This window comes from Trifolium pratense, linkage group LG7 (genome assembly GCF_020283565.1).
Source record: "Trifolium pratense cultivar HEN17-A07 linkage group LG7, ARS_RC_1.1, whole genome shotgun sequence".
Lineage (NCBI taxonomy): Eukaryota > Viridiplantae > Streptophyta > Magnoliopsida > Fabales > Fabaceae > Trifolium > Trifolium pratense.
Window position 1 is genome coordinate 21745559 of NC_060065.1, and position 19435 is coordinate 21764993.

The window sequence follows — 19435 nt, forward strand, 5'->3', positions numbered from 1 at the left end:
ATAATTAATTCACAAAACCATTTTTATTATAGTGGGAATGTCAATCAAAAGGCTTGACACTAAAAAAACATTAAAAGAGGTGATTGTTTCACTTATTATCTAACTCTTGATTTATCCACAAAAAAAAATTATCTAAAGGTTATGATTGATTGATACAATTAGGGTTAAGATTAATGGTAGGAGAACTATCTAAGATTTATATATATCTAGATTTATTAGCAATTTTGAATGAATGTCATTTTTAATAAAAAACATAAAAGGCCTAAATTCAGTTCTGACCCCCAAGTTTCAGAATGCGATTTTGACCCCAAGTTTCAATTGTACGATTTTAGTCCCCTAGGTTTCACAATTGTTCAATTTTGGCCTACAAAATTTCAATTGCTCGATTTTGACCCCCCAAATTTGAGAATTTAAGACTTTTATTATTGTGCTATCAACGATAAATTGATCTAAATAATATAGTAAGGAATTTAGACTCATTAAACAAGTGGTCATAAATTTGATCCATATCTCTTACGTATTAAGGATTTCGGTTCAGAAAAAAAAAAAAAAAAAAAAAAAAAACTTACGTTGGGTGATTCATAAATTTTTCAACGAAAATTCATTATAGGCAATAAATTCCCTTTACCTATAACATAGTTAAAAAAACAGAGAGTAAATAAATACACTTCTTCAGGCTCTCTATCACTTTTTTTCTTTCTTATTTTCTTGGCATAATCAAAACGTAACATAAACGCAGAAATATTATTTGGACTAAAAAATCCTTGTACAAAACTGCGTACTAGTATTTTATACGGATTAGTTATTCATGGACATATGTATGTTATATGCTTTGTCACATAATCGAGGGGAAATTACTCAGGTCAGTGAGTCACGGCACCAGTCAGGCAGTCATAAATCACACAAGAGTCATGAGGATTGAGGAATGTTGCTGCCACGAAGAATACCTACTAATAACTTATTTATTAAGCAAAAAGAAATGAAATCAAATAAGAATAAACTACTAAAAGCGCGTTTAACAATTTGTGGCTGTTAAAACAAAGACTTAGTGAGTGTTTTGTTTAGTTTGACATCCAAAAAGTTTTCTTGCATTTAGAACTAGAAGCACGGTCACCGTGAAAAAACAGTAGCCAAAACTAGTGACTTCTAGCTAGACGTGCGTTTGTTCGAGTTTCACCACAGAAATAAACATAGCATCAGTCATTTGAAATTGTGTTTGAGTTTATGATGGTTTCGCTCAAATGGCACATTAAATGTACATCCATGATTGTAAAAGATGCTTTTGCTATTGGAACACAAACTTTGCGAACACGTACATATACCAAACCTATACATAGAGCTCAAATGGTTGCATGCAAAACGAGGTTGAATTAAATTAAATAATATTAAAAATAAGCGAAAGGTATTCTTACCTTATACCTCACGGTGTCAGGTGTGTGATTTAGATGTGCAGAAAACATTTCCGATTGTAAAATGAGTACATACATGCACACTACATCATAACTTTTCCGGAGTAGCTTAATGCAGCCATACATTGTAATCAAGTTTGTAAATGGCATGGTACTATAAAGTAGTATTTGGCACGGCTGTTTTAAAGCATAAATTCACCAAGAACATTGAAGACTTGCATTGGTAAAAGATAACACAGACCTTAAAATTTTAGGAATGTTCCTGGTCTTGAACTAACCGGTTACATAAACTTGCTTAAGAAAATAACAGCCTCGTTTAGCCTTAACGAAAAAAAAAAAGAAGATAGGAATTCCTACTAACAATGGTGACGTGACACTCACCATGAGAGGAACAAACTATACACAAAAAAGGCAAGTAGGTTACTTTCGCCTTGGCTTTTTTGAGGATCTTCGGCTTTCCATCTTTTTTTGTGCCGCTTCAAACTCCTCTTCAGAGGGTTCTGGCACATGGCCTCCACCATATTTTGAAATTAGAGATGAGAACATAGAATCAAACCGATCTTTCCTCTCATCTCGTCGTTTTGATATGATAGCATACAAATCCGTTTTTGGTTCCTTATTTGCTCTGTAGAAGATTTAAACATGTGATTATTCTACCTACATTAATGTGTAAATAACATAAGCCAAACCGTGCTTGATAAACTTACTTTTTCCTCCTTAAAGGACTAGTTGGTGGCTTGGTTTCGGAAATTTTCTTTGCCCATTTCTTGTAGGCTTTCTTTTCCTTTAGTTCTCCTGCGGATATAGGAAAACAAACATCAAGGAAACCATCAAACAACTCAAGTGAAATATTTGCCTCTTAATTAATATTCTGAATCCCTCCCATTTTTATTTTCAACTTGGAGAACTATCTTGCATTTCAAAAACATGTATCTCTTTTCCAATAATACTAAAAGCTATATCTAGAGCAAATGTCTAATTCAAATTTGCACCAACAAAAGATAGTAATATTATTACCAGAAGCTATAGCCTCATCAATAATATCCTTGAACCGATGTGAGTCGAGTTTAGCATCCGAACAAAGCATTGAACAAAATAACCTGCAAGAGGAATATAAAACTCAAAACTGAAATCCATTACAAAAAGCTGGCTCATGTTCATCAAAATTATTTATTACCTCTTCATATTACCCTTGCATTCCTTGTAAAGATTAATCAAATCATTTTTCTCAGAGTCAGATCCCCTATAGTTTGCTTCAAAGTCTTCAATATCAGCTTCAGTAACCTAATAGCATAAATTACAAAGGTAAACAAACTGAAAACAAGTACAATACAAGGTACCAGGAACCAAAAAAAAAAATCAGATGCAGAAACAGGTACCTTCTTGTACATTGTTCTGAAATATTCATGAAGATTCTGGACAACATCTCCTCCAAGGTCCTGATTTTCATAAATAAATAAATAACTGAGCTGTCAATGTCCAGGACAATGCTAAAATATCCTGAAATGTCAATCTTTTGTTCTATTGTACAATAAGATTGTTGTGATGAAAATAGCTTCCTCAACAACAGTTGACAGACCATAAAAATCTAAACATTGCAAATTAGAAATCTATTATACTATGAGTATAACATTTATATATTTATATACTAATAATATGAATAAGTTTAGATTTTGGATGCATTGTTTGTGAAAAATCAGTGAATTTGCTTCATTTTGTATTATCATGTTATGAAGTTTCTGCCTTGTTGTGTTTTTAGAAACTGGATATATTATTGATCAGAAAGGGACCGTTTTTCTTCATCCCTGAGAATGGAGAGAACGTTTTTCAATTGTGACAATAGGACTGGTTTTTGAAAAACTTTTAAATTGCTTCATTCTGTGGCATCATATTTTGAATTTGAACTTCCTGACTTGTTATATTATATATTTTGAGTATTGCAACTAAGATACCAAACAACTTTCGAATTTAGTTGTAATAAAAACTTAAACAAAAAAAACAAGAAAGGTGTATCATAACAATACAGTATAACCATTCTAAAGAAGTTATATTAACTATCACTCTATCTCCTATTTTGAAAGTAAATGAGAGACTAACTTGATGGATTCAGAATAATTGAGAAACTACTTATTATATTTCTATAGTTTTGCGACTAAATTGAAGATTTACTTGGTTATATTATCAGATAAAAACATTAAAAGACTTACAGCACAATCAACAGAACCAGTCTGATCATACACTGCCCGCTTTTGTTCATCTCCAAGAATTGAGATAACACTTTGCAGTTGTTGAAACTTGGCTTTAGCTTCCTGAAAATGAAAGAAGGAACAAACATGTTACAATTACAACCACCACAAAATGCAGCCCAAGTGGTATGGTTGAGCTAGGACACCCAAACTAGTTTGACAAGGAAACTATAAAGCACCAACACAAACATGAAACATGACATTAACACTGGTAATCAAGGCCGACTATGCCCATGTACAAAATGGGCTATTGCACAGGATCTCGATTTTGAGGCCCAAATTACCAGAAAAACATTAAATAGAAATGTTGAAGGGCGAGAATTTTAATCAAATATGAAATTTTGAACTTAACTATATCAACAAATTCCAAATTTTGAAGGGCTGCAAAGTGTTTAAGGACCCAAATTTCTATATATACCAATTTTTAAGAGCCCGAATTACTACATACTCCTTCCGGACACAAATATAAGCAAAAATGCACTTTTTAGATTCATTGAATAATGAATGTATCTGGACTATAATATAGTCCAAATACATATATTATTCAATGAATCTAAAAAGTGTATTTTTGCTTATATTTATGTACGGAGGGAGGGAGTATACCAATCTCAGTATAAAAAATTTTGAGAGCCTAATTTTTAAGATTAGAACAAGGCCTCCAAAGTGTTTAAGACAGCTTTGCTGGTAATAATTTGGAAAAATGATAATCTAATATAACTATATGTATTGATGTCTTGTCAGACAATGACACATGTGTCAGACACCGGAAAACACCTTCAATATGAAGTGTCAGTATTACTACATAGCAAGAAGGTCAAGGGTTCCAATATTGACTATTAATAAAATATACTGACAAGTAACGTTATCAGCATTGTTTCAACACATCAATAACCCCACATTGATCAACATTGTTTTGACACATCTTTAACCCTTTTAAATATGTTTCAGATATGCCCAACGAGTGTCTAAGGTATGTCGAAGCAAAGAAAAATCTTGACTGAGTTGTCCGACACGTATCAAACACCAATTCAAGGAGTATCGAAGCAAGGAAGAAAATAAAAATAAAAATCAGACACTTGTATGTGTTGTCCGACACGTATCATACGAGTCTCATATGAGTGTCAGACAACCGCGACACGCCTAATCCTAGAGGTGTTTGTGCTTCATAGCTAACAACTACCGATTACTATTACAAAAAATACAATCGCGGTAAAGACCTAACTTATATTAACTAGTAAACTAGTAAATGAGTCGAATTAAAAGTGTAAAATTGTATCATGTGATATTTGCGGTCATAAAATAGATAAATACAATTAGAAAGCGCAGAAAATAGAGAAATAACCTCATCACCAGGATTCTTATCAGGATGAAGTCTCAACGCTAATTTGTGATATGCTTTCTTAATTTCTTGTTGAGATGCTGTTTTGTCCACACCAAGAACCTAATAATTAATACATAAACAATAAAAATCAATCAATCATTTCTGTGTATGAAAATTAGAAATGTTGAATCGTCATTTTAGCTTGTTCAAAAAAAAAAAGAAATGTCGAATCGAAAACTTGTGATGTTAAAGTAAGGTAATTACCTGGTAGAGAGAGTTTTGGTTTTGATCGGAATCGTCGTTATTGATATTATCAGATCGGATTTCTTCATCATCGTCGTCGGAAACGGAAACCCTACTTCTCTTCTTCTTCGTCTTACCCATTTTCTTTTTCTTTTCTTTTTTCTAACTAAAACCAAATTAATACTCCTATAATATGGTTGTAGGAGTAGTAGTTAATTTAAATAAATTGATATTTATAAATATTTAATTTAAATTAATAAATTCAAACGAAATAAATAAGAAAAGATTGGGCGCTAGAGCTTAATTTGTTCCCGCCATTAGATTCCCGCTGTCACGTTTTCTGCTACCTGCTAAGGTTTTGTTGATTAATGGGGAAATAGTGATTTTAGTCCCTCAATGTGCAATTCGTTGTTATTTTAGTCCCTCACTGAGAAAAAATTATAGAATAGTCCTTGAATCTGCATTCCGTTAGTCAGTTTGGTCCCTGCTGTTAAGTTTGGCCGTTAACTCAAGAAAATAGCTGACGTGGCATTTTTTTGGACAAACGTCAGCTTGCTGAGTTGTCAGAGGGACGGGGAAACAACCATTTTGGTCCCTGAATGTGCAACTCGCTGTCATTATGGTCCCTGACTCAAGAAAAAAAATACAAAATAGTCCTTGACCCTGCAATTCGCTAGTCACTTTGGTCCCTAATGTTAAAAATTGTCGCTAACTTTATAAAAAAACTGAAGTCCTTGACCCTCGCATTCTTATTCATTTTATGTTAGCAAATAAGATATTGTTGAATTTGTCTCGACGAATATTCTCAAAATATAAAATTTTCATAATTTTTTATAATAGATAATTAAAGTTATTAGTGATTAAATTTAAAGGTATGCATTGACATGTGTACAGTGATAAACTTATGCATTAACATATGTTAAATCTGCGTGCCACATGTTCCTAAAAAATGTCACTTTAGTTTTTTTATAAAGTTAGCAACAATTTTTAACGCAAGGGACCAAAGTGACTAACGAATTGCAGAGTCAAGGACAATTTTGTATTTTTTTCTTGAGTCAGGGACCATAATGACAGCGAGTTGCACATTCAGGGACCAAAATGGTTGTTTCCCCGTCCCTCTGCCAACTCAGCAAGCTGACGTGTGTCCAAAAAAAATGCCACGTCAGCTTTTTTGTTGAGTTAACAGCCAAACTTAACAGCAGGGACCAAACTGACTAACGGAATGCAGATTCAGGGACTATTCTATAGTTTTTCCTCAGTGAGGGACCAAAATGACAGCGAATTGCACATTAAGGGACTAAAATGACCGAAATAATTCAGACTTCATGACACATTTTTAAATTTTTGACTTTATTAAATTTTACTCATTAGTTTAAAAAAAAATTTGTTATAAACTAAATTGAGAATATGTGGATAAACTTGAGAATCAAATCGATAATAAGTTTAGTGGTTTCTGACTTTTAATTGTGGCCGAAATGTAGCATACTAAATTGATTTCGTTTGTTCCTCTGTCGTGTTTCTGTCAAATGCGTTTTCGTCGAAGCTGTGTATGTTAGAGATTGGATCTCTGATTTCTATCACCGGCGTTCCTCCGTCGTGGTGGTGATTTCTGAAGCGTCTGGTTCTTCTTTTCTTGCTTTTTTTTTTATTTTTTTATTTTCAATATGATATTTTCACACATTGGCCAGAGATGTGACAAATATAACCTTTATAAGTGTAGTGCAAACCTCAACTCTCAAACTAACTTTTGTGGTTGAGTATAGATCTTCCAAATTCTAATAATTAGGAATTAGGATAAGACAATTGCATTTTATTTCTCATTTTCAAAATTCATTGTTTGGACAAAGTAAATGAATTCATTTCATTTATTAAAATTTAATCTCTTAATTTTTATTTTATTTGGACAAAGCAATTAACTTTTATTTTATTTTTAAAGTAATTAATTTAAAATAAAATAATTAACTTTTCTTTCAATTTTTATATCTATATAAATCCAATTAAAATTGTAATAATTTTTTTAAAATAGCATAGAGATCATATATAAATTAAAATTTGCCTATTTTTTAAGAAAAAAATTAAATTAATAAGAAATCTGATTTACAAGAATATAAAATATATTTTTTTAGTGCAAAAGGGGGCAAAGCCCAAGAAACAAAAAACTACAAAGCTAAATGAACATTTTGAGGCATACAAACGCCATATATGTAATCCAAAAAAAGTCTATGAAGATCTCCAAGAGTAGCAGACATGTAATTCATAAGAATTCAAAGTGCATACCAAGTGACTAATTCTATTCCTCAGGTTAGAGAACGTCATACAAAAAATATAAACATATGGATAAATGTTATTCTCTTCAAAAGATTTTACATCTAAAATATAAACATATAAATAAATTTTATTCTACTCAAACGGTATCTATTTGTGACGTCAAATCCCCGCCGCAAAATGAAATTATCATCTATGATCTATTGTCGGATGTGAGACCAAGAGTAGTCGGGGGATTGATCCTCTCCGGTGGATTTCTCTCTAGTTTTAATCCCAACCATTAAACTCCATATCTCTCTTTGTTTTAAATGTTAAATCCTCTCTCCCTATTTCTTTGCTATGGTTGAGATTTGACTGCATGATAATGTCACCACATCAAAACCTTACAGAGAAGAAATGAAGTGAAAAAATCAGGTTGACTGGGGAAAGGTATAAAGAAAAGTGGCAGCTGTGTGTTAATGGCAGTGCCACAAATTGAACCATAATTTCTGCATATAAAACAAGGCTACAACCATTTCAAATTTCATCCTTAGCTTCCTAGAGAATTGAAATTAAACTAATCTATCAAAAGGAAGATAATTAGATAGACATATAAAGAGAAACATACAAACTAACTTAGTAAAAAAATTATCTAAAGATAATTATTAATAACATTTGAAGATTCTGATTTTTTAGAAGCAACAAACAAATGAATAAAACAAACAATCCTAACTTGCTATACATATTCTTAGAACATAAACAGGCTGGTGATTAAAAACAATCATCAACTTGACAACACATTGCATAGGCTGGTGATTAAAAACAAATTAAACTATTCCACAGTTGAAGCACTAGCAAACTGAATTTCTATTCATGGTCTAACCATCAATCAACAAGATCAAGCCCCAACAAATGAAAAATACTTCCTTCATAAGAATCAAAAGCTCAAAAAATCATAACTTCACAGCTAACAAATTCAAACCAATACTCCCTCCCTCCGGTCTCATATATAAGTTGAGATTAAATGAAACTAAAAACGGAAAAATAGATTGAACACCAACACAACACCAATCTAGATGAAACTGAGAGATGAGAGTTTTACCTTTATCAATTTACTTCAATGAATTGTGAAACACCAGCAGAGCACAATCTGAGAGAGATGGAAATGAGAGAGAAGCTCGATGGAGATGGTGAAACGCTAGGGTGAGGGATCTGACGAGACGAAAAGAAGTTCGGTGGAGATGGTGAAAGGGTGAACAATTGCGAGTGAGAAGAGAGTTACGGGTGAATGAGATAGAGTCGCAATTGAGAAGCTAGCATGGAGAATTCTGAAATTTTTACTAAGGGTCTGTTCTGTAAAAATAAGCTATAAGCTAGCTGATAGCTGAAAAACTAGCTAATTGAAATTAAAGTGTTTGGTAAAATTAGCTTTTAAAGTGGTTAATAAATATAAAATGACATAATTGATAGCGGGTAATTTCTTTTTTAGAGTGGGTAGTTATTAAATTGAAGGGTAAAAATGGAATAAAGTGTAAAAAGCTATAGACTCTAAGCTCAAACGCTACTTGAAATAGCATTTGAAAAAAAGCTATAAGCTAGTAAAAAAAACTTATTAACAAACACCTCTAATTTTTTGAAACAAGCTTATAAGCTCATATAATAAGCTATAAGCTAGCTTATTTGTGTTACCAAACACACCCTAAGAGGTTGACTTTTAAATTCCCTCAAACCGGTTGATGAGAAATTCAGGAAAATCCTCTCATTTTAAAAATTCTCTCACTTTTAATCCAAACAATAGATTTTAATCCAAATCATTTTAATTCCCTCAATAAAATGCCTCATCCAAACACACTCTAAGGTTCCAGTGCCAGCCCACCCAGCCAATCACTTCTCTCAAGTAAAAGAAGTTCAAACTTTGGCTTTTTTAACCTTCATTGAGAAGATAAAGATTGAAACATATCTTGCATAAAACCATCCACTTTAGCCAGTTTTTATGCAGCATAAGAACTCCACTTTGAATATCTTGCATATCACATCATCCTCGTCATTTAAGCATATTCAAAATTGAACTCTGTACAAGAACTCGATCACATTATGCTCATGCTTATACATTTATAACTTGCAAGTCTTAGGTTGATATCCAACTGCAGCCACGCTGTTTTGGCATCCCAACCATATCTCTTAGTTTAGCTGCTTCTTCCCACTGGCCTGCTTCTGAACAGATATTTGATAAAAGCACATAAACTGATGGGTTGCTATGTTCTCTTTCTAAGATAAGTCTAGCCACCTTTCTTCCAAGTCTTAAATTACCATGAACTGCACAAGCACCGAACAATGACCAGCACATGTTGGAATGTGCTCCAAAATCTCCATTTGTAATTACTCTTTCTGCCTCATCAAGGTAACCACTGCGACCCAACAGATCAACTATGCAAGATAAATGATCCACACTTGGCACAAATCCATAATTTTTTACCATGATATCGAAAATACGGATAGCATCATCAACTAAACCTGAATGGCTACAAGCTGAAAGAACTGCAGTAAAGGTAGCCTGATCAGGTTTTATTCTAGGGGAGATTTGTATTGCCTCGAAACAGCGCACAGCCTCTTTGCCTTGTCCGTGTTGTGAATAAGCAGATATGATAGCATTCCAAGTGATTATATCTTTTACAGTCATTGCATTAAATACACTCAACGACCCGTCTAGAGATCCACATTTGGAATACATTGTCACCAGGGCATTGCCCAATGAAATTTCTGAATCAAAATCGTGTCGCAGTATGTAACCATGAACTTGTTTCCCATGATCCATGGCTGAAGTGCAAGAACAGATGCTCAAAACAAGACTGAGGGAATAGGCATTTGGCCTGAGATGTGTATCAAGTAATGCAGAAAATTGCTCTAAGCCTTGCATTGGGAATCCATTTATCAAGAACCCAGATATGATACTATTCCAGGATATCAAACTTTTATAGGGAAGATCGGAGAAGATTTGAAAGGCACACTTTATCTTTCCATTTCTAGAGTATGAAGAAATCAATGCATTCAAAACTTCAACTTTGATAAGCCCATTTTTGCAAAGGAGAGAGTGGAACATCTCCACCATTTGCAGAGAGTCCGAGGCAGCTAACACACTTCCATAAGTAAACTCGTCCGGCTCAATTCCCACCCTCCTCATTTTCATATAGGTCAAGATTGCTTCCTCGTTAATATTCTCTTGAACAAACATTGAAATCATTACATTCCACGAAACAAGATCCCTACTTTCTTCCATTCTTTCAAAAACATTTAGAGCCTCATTCACCTTACCAGAGCATGAATACATGGTAATCATCGCATTGTTGACAGCAATATAACCACGATCAAACCCCATCTTAATAGCCAAACCTTGTGCTTGATACCCAACTTTCAAAGAACAACAAGAGCTCAACACACTCACAAAAGTAACTTCACTTAAACAAACACAACTCCTATGCATATCCCTAAACATCACAAAAGCGTCTTCAAATCTATCCACGCTTACAAAACCAACTATCATTGCATTATATGTAACATGATCGCGAACTCCACCTTCCGTTTCCTCAAACACCTCATAAGCATCCACAACACATCCACAGTTAAAATACATAGTAATAAGAGAATTAACCACAGAAGTCCTAACCAAAAACCCACTTTTGAAAACTACAGAATGAACATGCCTTCCATAATCCAAAAGCTCTAAAGAACACAAACTCAACATAGTCGCAAAGGTGTAATTATCAGGCCTAACATTCATCCTAAACATATCTTTAAATAGCCTAAAAGCAACACCTTCATGTGGTCCATTATCAGCACACCCAGTAATGATAGCATTCCAAACAGCCACATAACACTTGGGCATTTTATCAAACACATGGAGTGCATAATCAACATGACTCAATCTAGTAACAGCAGACAAAAGCGTTGTCCATGAATAAACATCTGGGTATTGAATATCTTCAAAAACAAGCTGAACAGAAACAAGGTCATGGGCTTTGGAGTAAAGAGAGAGTAGCGAATTGGCGACATGGGAATGAGCTTTGAGACCCGTTTGAATGGCGAATGAATGAAGCTGGTTACCGAAAGCGGTGACATGGCGGGTGCTGGCGGTGGCGGTTATGGCGGTTGAAAGAGTGTAGTGATCTGGTTTAAGGGAAGAGTGGATTTGGGTGAAGAGTTTGAGGGAATCAGAAAATTGGTTTGTTTTTGTGAGGTGTGAGAGTTTGTGGTTGAGTTTGAGGATTTGTGTGTCCGTCCATATCCGTTGGGAAAACCAGGGTTTCATCTGTTGTTTGTTTTGTTATTGCATGCATGCATTGCGGTCAAAATAAACGATGATGTTTTTTTCCAAAATAAACGACTTGGGTAGTAAAAGGATTGGTTAGGTTTCTAGCGCTACTTGAAAAAAAGAAAGAAAGAAAAAGGATTGGTTAGGTTGACAAAATGTTGACGTGCTCTGAAGGTTTTTTGTGTTGTGCAAGATGACATTTGTGAGGTTGCAGTTACAGGTTTTAAGATTGGAATTGTTTTTGGTTTCTTTGTCTTTCTTATGGTGCGGTGTTATAGCAAGGGTGCATTCATAGTCTTTTGTTTTTTCTTTTGTATCAATCCCTAAGAAAAATAAGATCCGGTAAGTAAATTCAGAAGTAGTGTATTACAGCTTACTAGTATAACTTACCCGTGCAATTGCACGGGTTAATGTTCAATGAAAAATATAGATATTTTTTTGACACATGAAAAATATGGATTATTAAATTTTCAATATTTTGTGTTTTTTTTAATTATTTGTAAAATTAATTTTATATTTAATGTAATAATTTATTTAAATATGATAAATGATCCAAATTTTAGAGATTTTAAGGAGAAATGGTAGAACGGAGAGTGATACTCCACTCCTCGTTCCCAACCCACATGTTCGTATATTTGTTCTTTTATTTTCATAAAAAAGGTCATTAAGCAAAAACTAATCTAACGGTTAATATATATTTGTTCTTAATCGTCATCTCTCTCCTTTAGACATTTGTTTTCTTCTGGAGTATTTTAGTCCATGTCCCCGTGTGAAAAAATTTCACATTTGTGTAATGAACAGTAGAATTATTTGTCATTTGCTTGACACAAAAAAAAATTATATCATTTTTTTATGCATATCTCATTTGTTAATGGTGCAAATTTTTAAAAATTTATCTATTTGTTTATCTTACAGTGATGTTTGGAAAATAAAAACAAAGTAATACATGATATTATTACTTTTAATTCTTTCTTTTTTATATATAAAAATAAAATCATTGTTAGTTTCCTTACTTTCAATTGATATTTATCGTATTTTTTATATAATAAAATCTACAAATGTATGTCCCACCCCGTATAAGTTATTTTTTGCTTAATACCTCCATGTAGATTATTTTTGTATCAATACCCCCTATTGTAATATTATGTTTGGTATAAATCACTATGTAACTTTTTTTTATTAATAAAATTAATAAAATAATAAAATAGAAAAATAATCTATGAAGTCAATTACTTCATTCCTTTTATATTTCAGACAATCACACCATTTTCTCTGTTCGATAAGTATGAAGTTTAAGAATAACTTTTTTTGTGAACAATTAAATTACTATTTTTTTTTTTATATTCCTTTTAAGATGTGTATTTTTGTTCAGAGATTCTTAAGCCTTCAATTTTGTTTTGAAACATATTAAGCCTTCAATTTCTCATTTCCACATTTGGCCAATTCGTTCTATATAATTTTTTTTGATAAGCAATTCGTTCTATAGTATAGTCCTTCGATGAGTTTCTATTATTTTATCAGTATATTTGTTAAATATCACATGAAAAATTAGACAAACAAAAAAATAATGAGTAAAAAAAAGAGTACAACATTTATTAATAATAGTAAAAAAAAAAAACAATTATAAGCATGATTTACACCAATAAAAAATAATATGAACAAAAAGTGTTTTTTAATAAGTAAACATGATTAAAAAAAATGACAATAAAATATAAAAAAAAATAGAAATAAATACTTAAAACTCTAACATCAGTTGATAATACCTAATCCTAATTTGAATAACGAACAATATGTTCTTCCGTATGGACCTGCTAATAAAAAATTATAGCTCAAAATTAGTATAATTATGATTAATCATAAACATCATTTAAATACAAAGCTTATATATATATATAAAAAATGCATATAACATCTTCGAAAATAAGAAAATAGAACAACGAAAAAGTTGAAGATTATCTCCTTATAAGCACAAAAAAGACGGGCACCTGCTGTAAAATAAGAAAAGAAGATTATCTCCTTGTAGGCACAAAAAAGGATAGTGATCTTAACTGTTGATCAGAACAGGTAGAAGGCCAGCTGGAAGTCCGTTGAGCAGGTGGTAGGCAGTAGTCCGAGCAGATGATCCACGGAGGGGGGGGTTGTACCTGCAGGTGCTCCGATGCCTAAGTCAGTAAGGGTAGAGAGCAAAAGAGATACTAGAGAGAAGTTAGAGAGAGAGAGTAATTATGATAATGAATAGTGTTCTACCTTGCTCTCCCAAGAGGGAGAGTATTTATAGCCCCCAGCTCTGGGCCAAAGGTCCTCTTAGTGGGCTGGACTAGCCAAGGCCCATTAAGAGGGACTGCCAAGATATCACCCTTAGATAGTGGGTAGAGTAGTAATTTTACCCTATCTTGGTGGAGAGGTTGTGCCATGCTGACATGGAGGTGATTGGGCAAGCCATGTGGACTTTGTGAGGGTCTAGGTGGACTAGCATTAGTCTAGTCCAGAACAGGAGCCCCCCAAGTCGTTGCTCCTAGGCATAGGAGTGATGACTTTAGATGTGTGCCCAAGTGCAGAAGGAAATCTCCTTGCAACCTCTCTTGAACGAAAGTGGACGAGGAACTTGCTCGTCAAGGCCTTGCTCGCAGCAAGTATCTGCAATGTTTTGCTCGGAGTGGTTTCTCGAGGGTATTTAGTATACTGCTCGTGTCTACTGCGAGGAGATAACTGGGATTTGTTGCTCGTATTTATGACGAGGAGATAAAGGAATCGTTGCTCGTTGCTATGACGAAGAAGTTAGCAACGAGGAGGTTTTCTGCGAGGCGCAGCTTTTTGCTTGAAGACTTGCTCGAGTGAAATTCGAGCATCCTCTTTCATTGGGGACGTGAAAGGGTGCATTTACTGCTTTGATTTTTACGAGGGAGTGTAAGGACCATTGGATCAAAGCGTCTCTTCACTTTCCTGGCTTGATCTATATAATAGAGGAGAGTGAACTTCATTTTTACTTTTCACTCTCTCTCTTCACTTGTGGATTTCTCTGAAGTTTAAACATCCTAGTCAAATCGCTCTTCAGATTTCCCTCATATTCAAGGTAATTCTTCCAAATTTTCCTGCTTAGATCTATCTTTTGTCATTTCTGCCCAGTTTTGGGCGTTTTTTACATGAAGAATGTATGAATTTATGAACATTAGGATGAACATGCCGGGCACCATATGGATTTAGTACCGGGGAGCTTTCCTCCCTTTTGAAACTTTAGATTAGACGACTAGTGACGGGGAGCCTATCTTCCCGTTTCAAACTTTTGATAGTTTGTTTAGGTGACGGGGAGCCTATCTCCCCCCTTTTTAACTTAGAAAATTTTGCATGAAATTTGCTGTCAAAATTTCATGCCGGGGAGCTTACCTCCCCGTTTTTAACTTAGAAATTTTTACATGAAATTTGTTGTCAAAATTTCGTGCCGGGGAGCTTACCTCTCCGTCTTTAGAGAAAATTTTACGAAATTTGTTGTTTAAATTTCATGCCGGGGAGCTTATCTCCCCGTCTTTATTTGTCTTATCCTCCTCGGAAACGATTTTGATTGCCATTTGAAAAGGGCTTTGGTCGGGGACAGCGTCCTCGTCCTATCCTGCGCCCTTTCACTTGAATTGCGGTGAAAGGGTGGATTTGATCATCGAATTCACTTTGTTTTTGCTGCATTTCAGGTTGTAAAATGTCAGAGTCCGAGGAGGTAGTGGAAAGCCAAGGTGCGGAGAAGTATACATTGGTCGACTGCATAACCGATCCTGCGCTGGATTGGGTTGCTCCAGAACCCCGGGGGATAGCCTCGGCGCTTACTTCCCAGGACCCAAGATTACATATGATTGTCGAGCAGCATAGAGCAGATGGGCTTCAGAATTGGTCGACCCGTATACCCGGGGAGGGTGAACGGGTGTGCTCGTCCTTTGCCGGGCACGACTTTGCTATGTACGAATTTGTATTTAAGGAGATGGGGCTCAGGCTGCCGTTCAGCCCCTTTGCGGCCAGCGTGCTTAAAGCCTTGCAGGTGGCTCCGTCGCAGCTGCATCCAAATTCATGGTCTTTTATCATGGGGTTCGAGCACCTCTGCACGTATAGGAGTGTTCGTCCCACTCTTCCTCTTTTCTTTAGAATTTTCAAGATTCAACGTAAGCCGACGAGGGAGGTTGGGCGTGCCCCTCGTCAGAATTGGGTTTCCTTAAAGCATCACGAGGATGTCAAATTGTTTAAAATGTTTGTGGATTCTATCAAGGACTTCAAGGAGAGGTATTTCATCATCCGGCCAGAGTCTCCAGCTGCCCGGGAGAGTTTGTTGGAACTGGAAGAAGATAGGGACGAGCAGGGTGTTGCTCGTAAAGATGACAACGGGCAAGTTATCTTCCGAGCAGTTCCTAAGTTCCCCCTTAGTTGGTCGTATGATCATTTCCGGAAGGAACCTAAGGAGTATACTACCGGGGACGCAGACTTGTCTCCCGAGGAGATGGCTGCCTTTGAAAATTTGAAGGCCTTTGTGGCCGGTTTTACTCCGGGCATCTGGACGACTCGTAAGGGAGTCACACTAAGGGACGAGCATGGGAAGGCGAAGGTCTCTCCCCGCTTTATAAATACTAGGAACCTCCTCAAGTGTAAGAATGCCGGGGAGGTTAGGCTGTGCTTGGGTATTGCTTCTTTTCTATTTTTAACTTAGAAAAATTTCTGCTTTTATATGCATTCCTCGTCCTTATTAACCTGCTCGTTGTTTATTTGCAGACGAAATGGAAACCATTGCCGAGCGTATGTTAAAGGCCAAGCAGGATGAGAAGGCGAGCAGGGCTGGCCGAGGAAAAAAGAAGATTGTTACCAGGGCTTCCCAAGAAGTGAGGCCGGGGACCCCTTCCGTGCAGGTTATTGGGACCTCGGGTGGTGGTTCGGGCACCCCTACCTCAGCTCCCCGGCCTCCCCCAGCGAAGAGGACAAGAGAAGAAGATTCCCCGGTTGAAGATACGGGCATGGGAGGATGTCGCAATTTTCCGGTTCCTCGGTGCTTTACCGTGGATAAATTTTTTGAGAAGTATCCTCCGGAGGTCTTTGAAACTGAAAGGGCTGCTATTCTTGACCAGGAACCAGAGGTTCGCCGGCAACAGCATGCTCGTGACATGGCTGCTATGGTGCGAATGGTCTCGAGCAGCCTTGTCCTTGGTGACGAGCGGGAAACGTTAGTCAAGCAGCTGAACACTGCCCAGACCAAGCACGAGCGGGCCAAAGGTCGGATCAACCAGCTCGAACTTGTTGTGGATGACCTCAGGGAGAAGCAAAAACATTGGGGTGACCAGCTGGACGAGCACCGTAAAAGGGGAGAGGATTTGGATGCTGCTCGGGCTGAAATTGAAAGGCTTAACGCTGTCATGGCTCCGGGCGAGAACGAGCATAAGGCTGCCGAGGGGTTGACCACCCGAGCAGACTTGGTCAAGGTGATAGCCCAGCTGTCTCATGACCTTGTAGAGGGTACTGAATATGCCTTTGGGAATGCCGTGCAGCAAATCCAGTGTCTTAATCCTGACGTGGAGCTGGTGACCCGAGGAATGCATGTGAACGGGCAGGTCAAGGATGGCCAGATTGTTATCCCGGCTGGCCTGGCCGACTCTGATGAAGAGGAGGAAGACGCTGAAGGGGTGTTCGAGGAGGGTCATGAAGACGAGCAAGGTGACGAGCAGGATGATAGATGCGAGGAGTAGATGTCCCCGGCCTTTCTATTGTAATTTATTTTGTCTCCTTGAATTTTTTGGGGCCTTTGAGCCATGGTTTGTAATTTTGGAACAAGTGGGCTTTTGTCCCCGTTTAATTTTCTATGACAATTCCGGGCAGGTGCCCGTTTTATTTATCTATGCTTGTTTATAACTGCTCGTCTATATCTGCTCGCATGTATGTTTCCTCCTTTTTTAACTTAGAAAATTTTTTTTTGAGAAATTTCGTTGTTTAAAATTTCAACCGGGGAGCCTCCCCGTCTTTTTAACTTAGAAAATTTTTGATGAAATTTGCTGTCAAAATTTCAACCGGGGAGCCTCCCCGTCTTTTTAACTTAGAAAAATTTTTGATGAAACTTTGTTGTTAAAATTTCAACCGGGGAAGTCTGGTCCCTACCTTTCATTTAGCCAAATTTTATGCTAATTTCTTGCTCAAAATCTGATCCGGGGAGCTTGTCCCCATTTTTAACTTAACGAAATTTGTTGTTTAAACTTCGTGCCGGGGAGCTTACTTCCCCGTTTTTGAGATGCTCGTCTGGGCATGCTGGTATGCTTATTCGAGCAAGTTGGTGTGCTAAGTTTTGCCTGTTTATTTTTATGCCTGTTTTGTATACTTATCATATTTTTGCATGTATGAATGCTGCGCTCGTTGTTATTTTGCCGGGGAGGTTTCCCCTGCTTGATATTGAGCATGTTTTATTGAGGGTAGTCTCCTCTGTTTTGACTTAAACAGTTTGGGGAACTGTATAAGCACTTAGAGTTGTTTCTAAGTTACGCGAATACAAGCACGCTAGTGTACCCTTCTTCGCAACCTGAACCTCCCATCGCGAGCTGGGTGCTAGGTCGTGGCACGGGGACGATGGGCTCGTTTCAAGAGTTATCCTTGTCTAGCAAGAGTTCCATTTCCCTTATGGTGAATTAGTTCCCCTGCTATGGTTTTAGATGAGCACGTGTGCCATGGTGCCCTCCGTTGTTTAAGGTGCTCGATTCGTTGTGTTCTGAAGTGCGAGCAGCCTTTTTTGGTGTGGCAATAACTTAGCTGTAATATTGTTTCAATTTCTGGGCATTCCAAGGTCGAGGAAGTTTCTTTCCTCGAAGGTCCTCGAGATAGTATGCACCATTTTCTGTTTTGTCAATGACGCGGTATGGTCCTTCCCAATTGGGTGCAAGTTTGCCCTCCTGGGAGTCTGCATTGCGTCTTAGGACGAGGCTGCCCACCTCGAACTCTCTTTTGATGACTTTGGTGTCATGACGGGCAGCTATTTTCTGTTTCAAGGTGGCCTCTTTTAAAGAAGCACCTGTTCGAATTTCTTCGACGAGGTCGAGCTCCTCTCGAAGTGCTTCGTCATTTTGCTCCTCGTCAAGAGGTTGCTCAGTCCGACGAGATGGTTCCCCAATCTCTACGGGGATAACTGCCTCCGTTCCATATACCATTCGGAATGGGGTCTCTCCGGTTGTGGAGTGTGGGGTTGTTCGATAGGCCCAGAGTACATTGTCAAGCTCTTCGACCCATTTCTTTTTGTTTTGGTCGAGTCTTCTTCGTAACCCTCTCAGGATTACTCTGTTGGCTGCTTCAGCTTGCCCGTTGGTTTGGGGGTGCTCGACCGATGTGAAGTGCTGCTTGGTGCCCAGGGCAACAAGGAATGCTTGAAAATCTTTGTCTGTAAATTGTGTTCCGTTGTCTGTGACTACCACCTGTGGTATTCCGAATCTAGCCAGCACATTTCTTTTGAAGAAGCGCAGGACTCTGAGTGATGTGATGTCGGAGAGGGGTTCAGCTTCCACCCACTTTGTGAAGTAGTCTACTGCTACTATTAAGTAGCGATTTTGATAAAGTCCTTTGGTAAAAGGACCAAGTAAATCCATGCCCCACCAGGCGAAGGGCCAGGGGGAAGACAAAGATTTTAGTTCTCGAGGGGGAGCTAAGAGCATATCCCCATGCC

General features: G+C 36.8%; 2 protein-coding genes across 3 annotated transcripts; both read right to left on the reverse strand.

The window, feature by feature from the left end:
- Window positions 1–1603: 1603 nt before the first annotated feature.
- On the reverse strand, window positions 1604–5516 carry LOC123898903 (chaperone protein dnaJ 6-like). The gene is made up of 8 exons (XM_045949940.1): window positions 5241–5516; window positions 4998–5096; window positions 3617–3718; window positions 2789–2848; window positions 2587–2693; window positions 2427–2509; window positions 2117–2204; window positions 1604–2034 (listed from the first exon to the last, which is right to left on the reverse strand). The coding sequence occupies exons 1-8, from the start codon at window positions 5358–5360 to the stop codon at window positions 1830–1832; spliced, it is 864 nt and encodes a 287-aa protein (XP_045805896.1). The 5' UTR covers window positions 5361–5516; the 3' UTR covers window positions 1604–1829.
- A 1959-nt stretch (window positions 5517–7475) lies between these two features.
- On the reverse strand, window positions 7476–12064 carry LOC123898902 (pentatricopeptide repeat-containing protein At3g49740). Of its 2 annotated transcripts, none has more exons than XM_045949938.1 (2): window positions 8566–12064; window positions 7476–7866 (listed from the first exon to the last, which is right to left on the reverse strand). In XM_045949938.1, the coding sequence occupies exon 1, from the start codon at window positions 11767–11769 to the stop codon at window positions 9592–9594; it is 2178 nt and encodes a 725-aa protein (XP_045805894.1). In that variant the 5' UTR covers window positions 11770–12064; the 3' UTR covers window positions 7476–7866; window positions 8566–9591. The 2 variants fall into 2 exon arrangements, with proteins under 2 accessions (XP_045805894.1, XP_045805895.1); XM_045949939.1 differs by having other exon boundaries at window positions 7476–7972.
- Window positions 12065–19435: the final 7371 nt, after the last annotated feature.

Bases quoted from the DNA above. Each gene is read 5' to 3' on its own strand.
- LOC123898903 (XM_045949940.1), bottom strand. From the start codon at position 5,360: ATGGGTAAGACGAAGAAGAAGAGAAGTAGGGTTTCCGTTTCCGACGAC. The intron at 2,510-2,586 runs GTAATAAATAAT...TTCCTCTTGCAG, and splicing joins TGCAAGGGTAATATGAAGAG to GTTATTTTGTTCAATGCTTT. The intron at 2,035-2,116 runs GTAAGTTTATCA...AATCTTCTACAG, and splicing joins AGTCCTTTAAGGAGGAAAAA to AGCAAATAAGGAACCAAAAA.
- LOC123898902 (XM_045949938.1), bottom strand. From the start codon at position 11,769: ATGAAACCCTGGTTTTCCCAACGGATATGGACGGACACACAAATCCTC.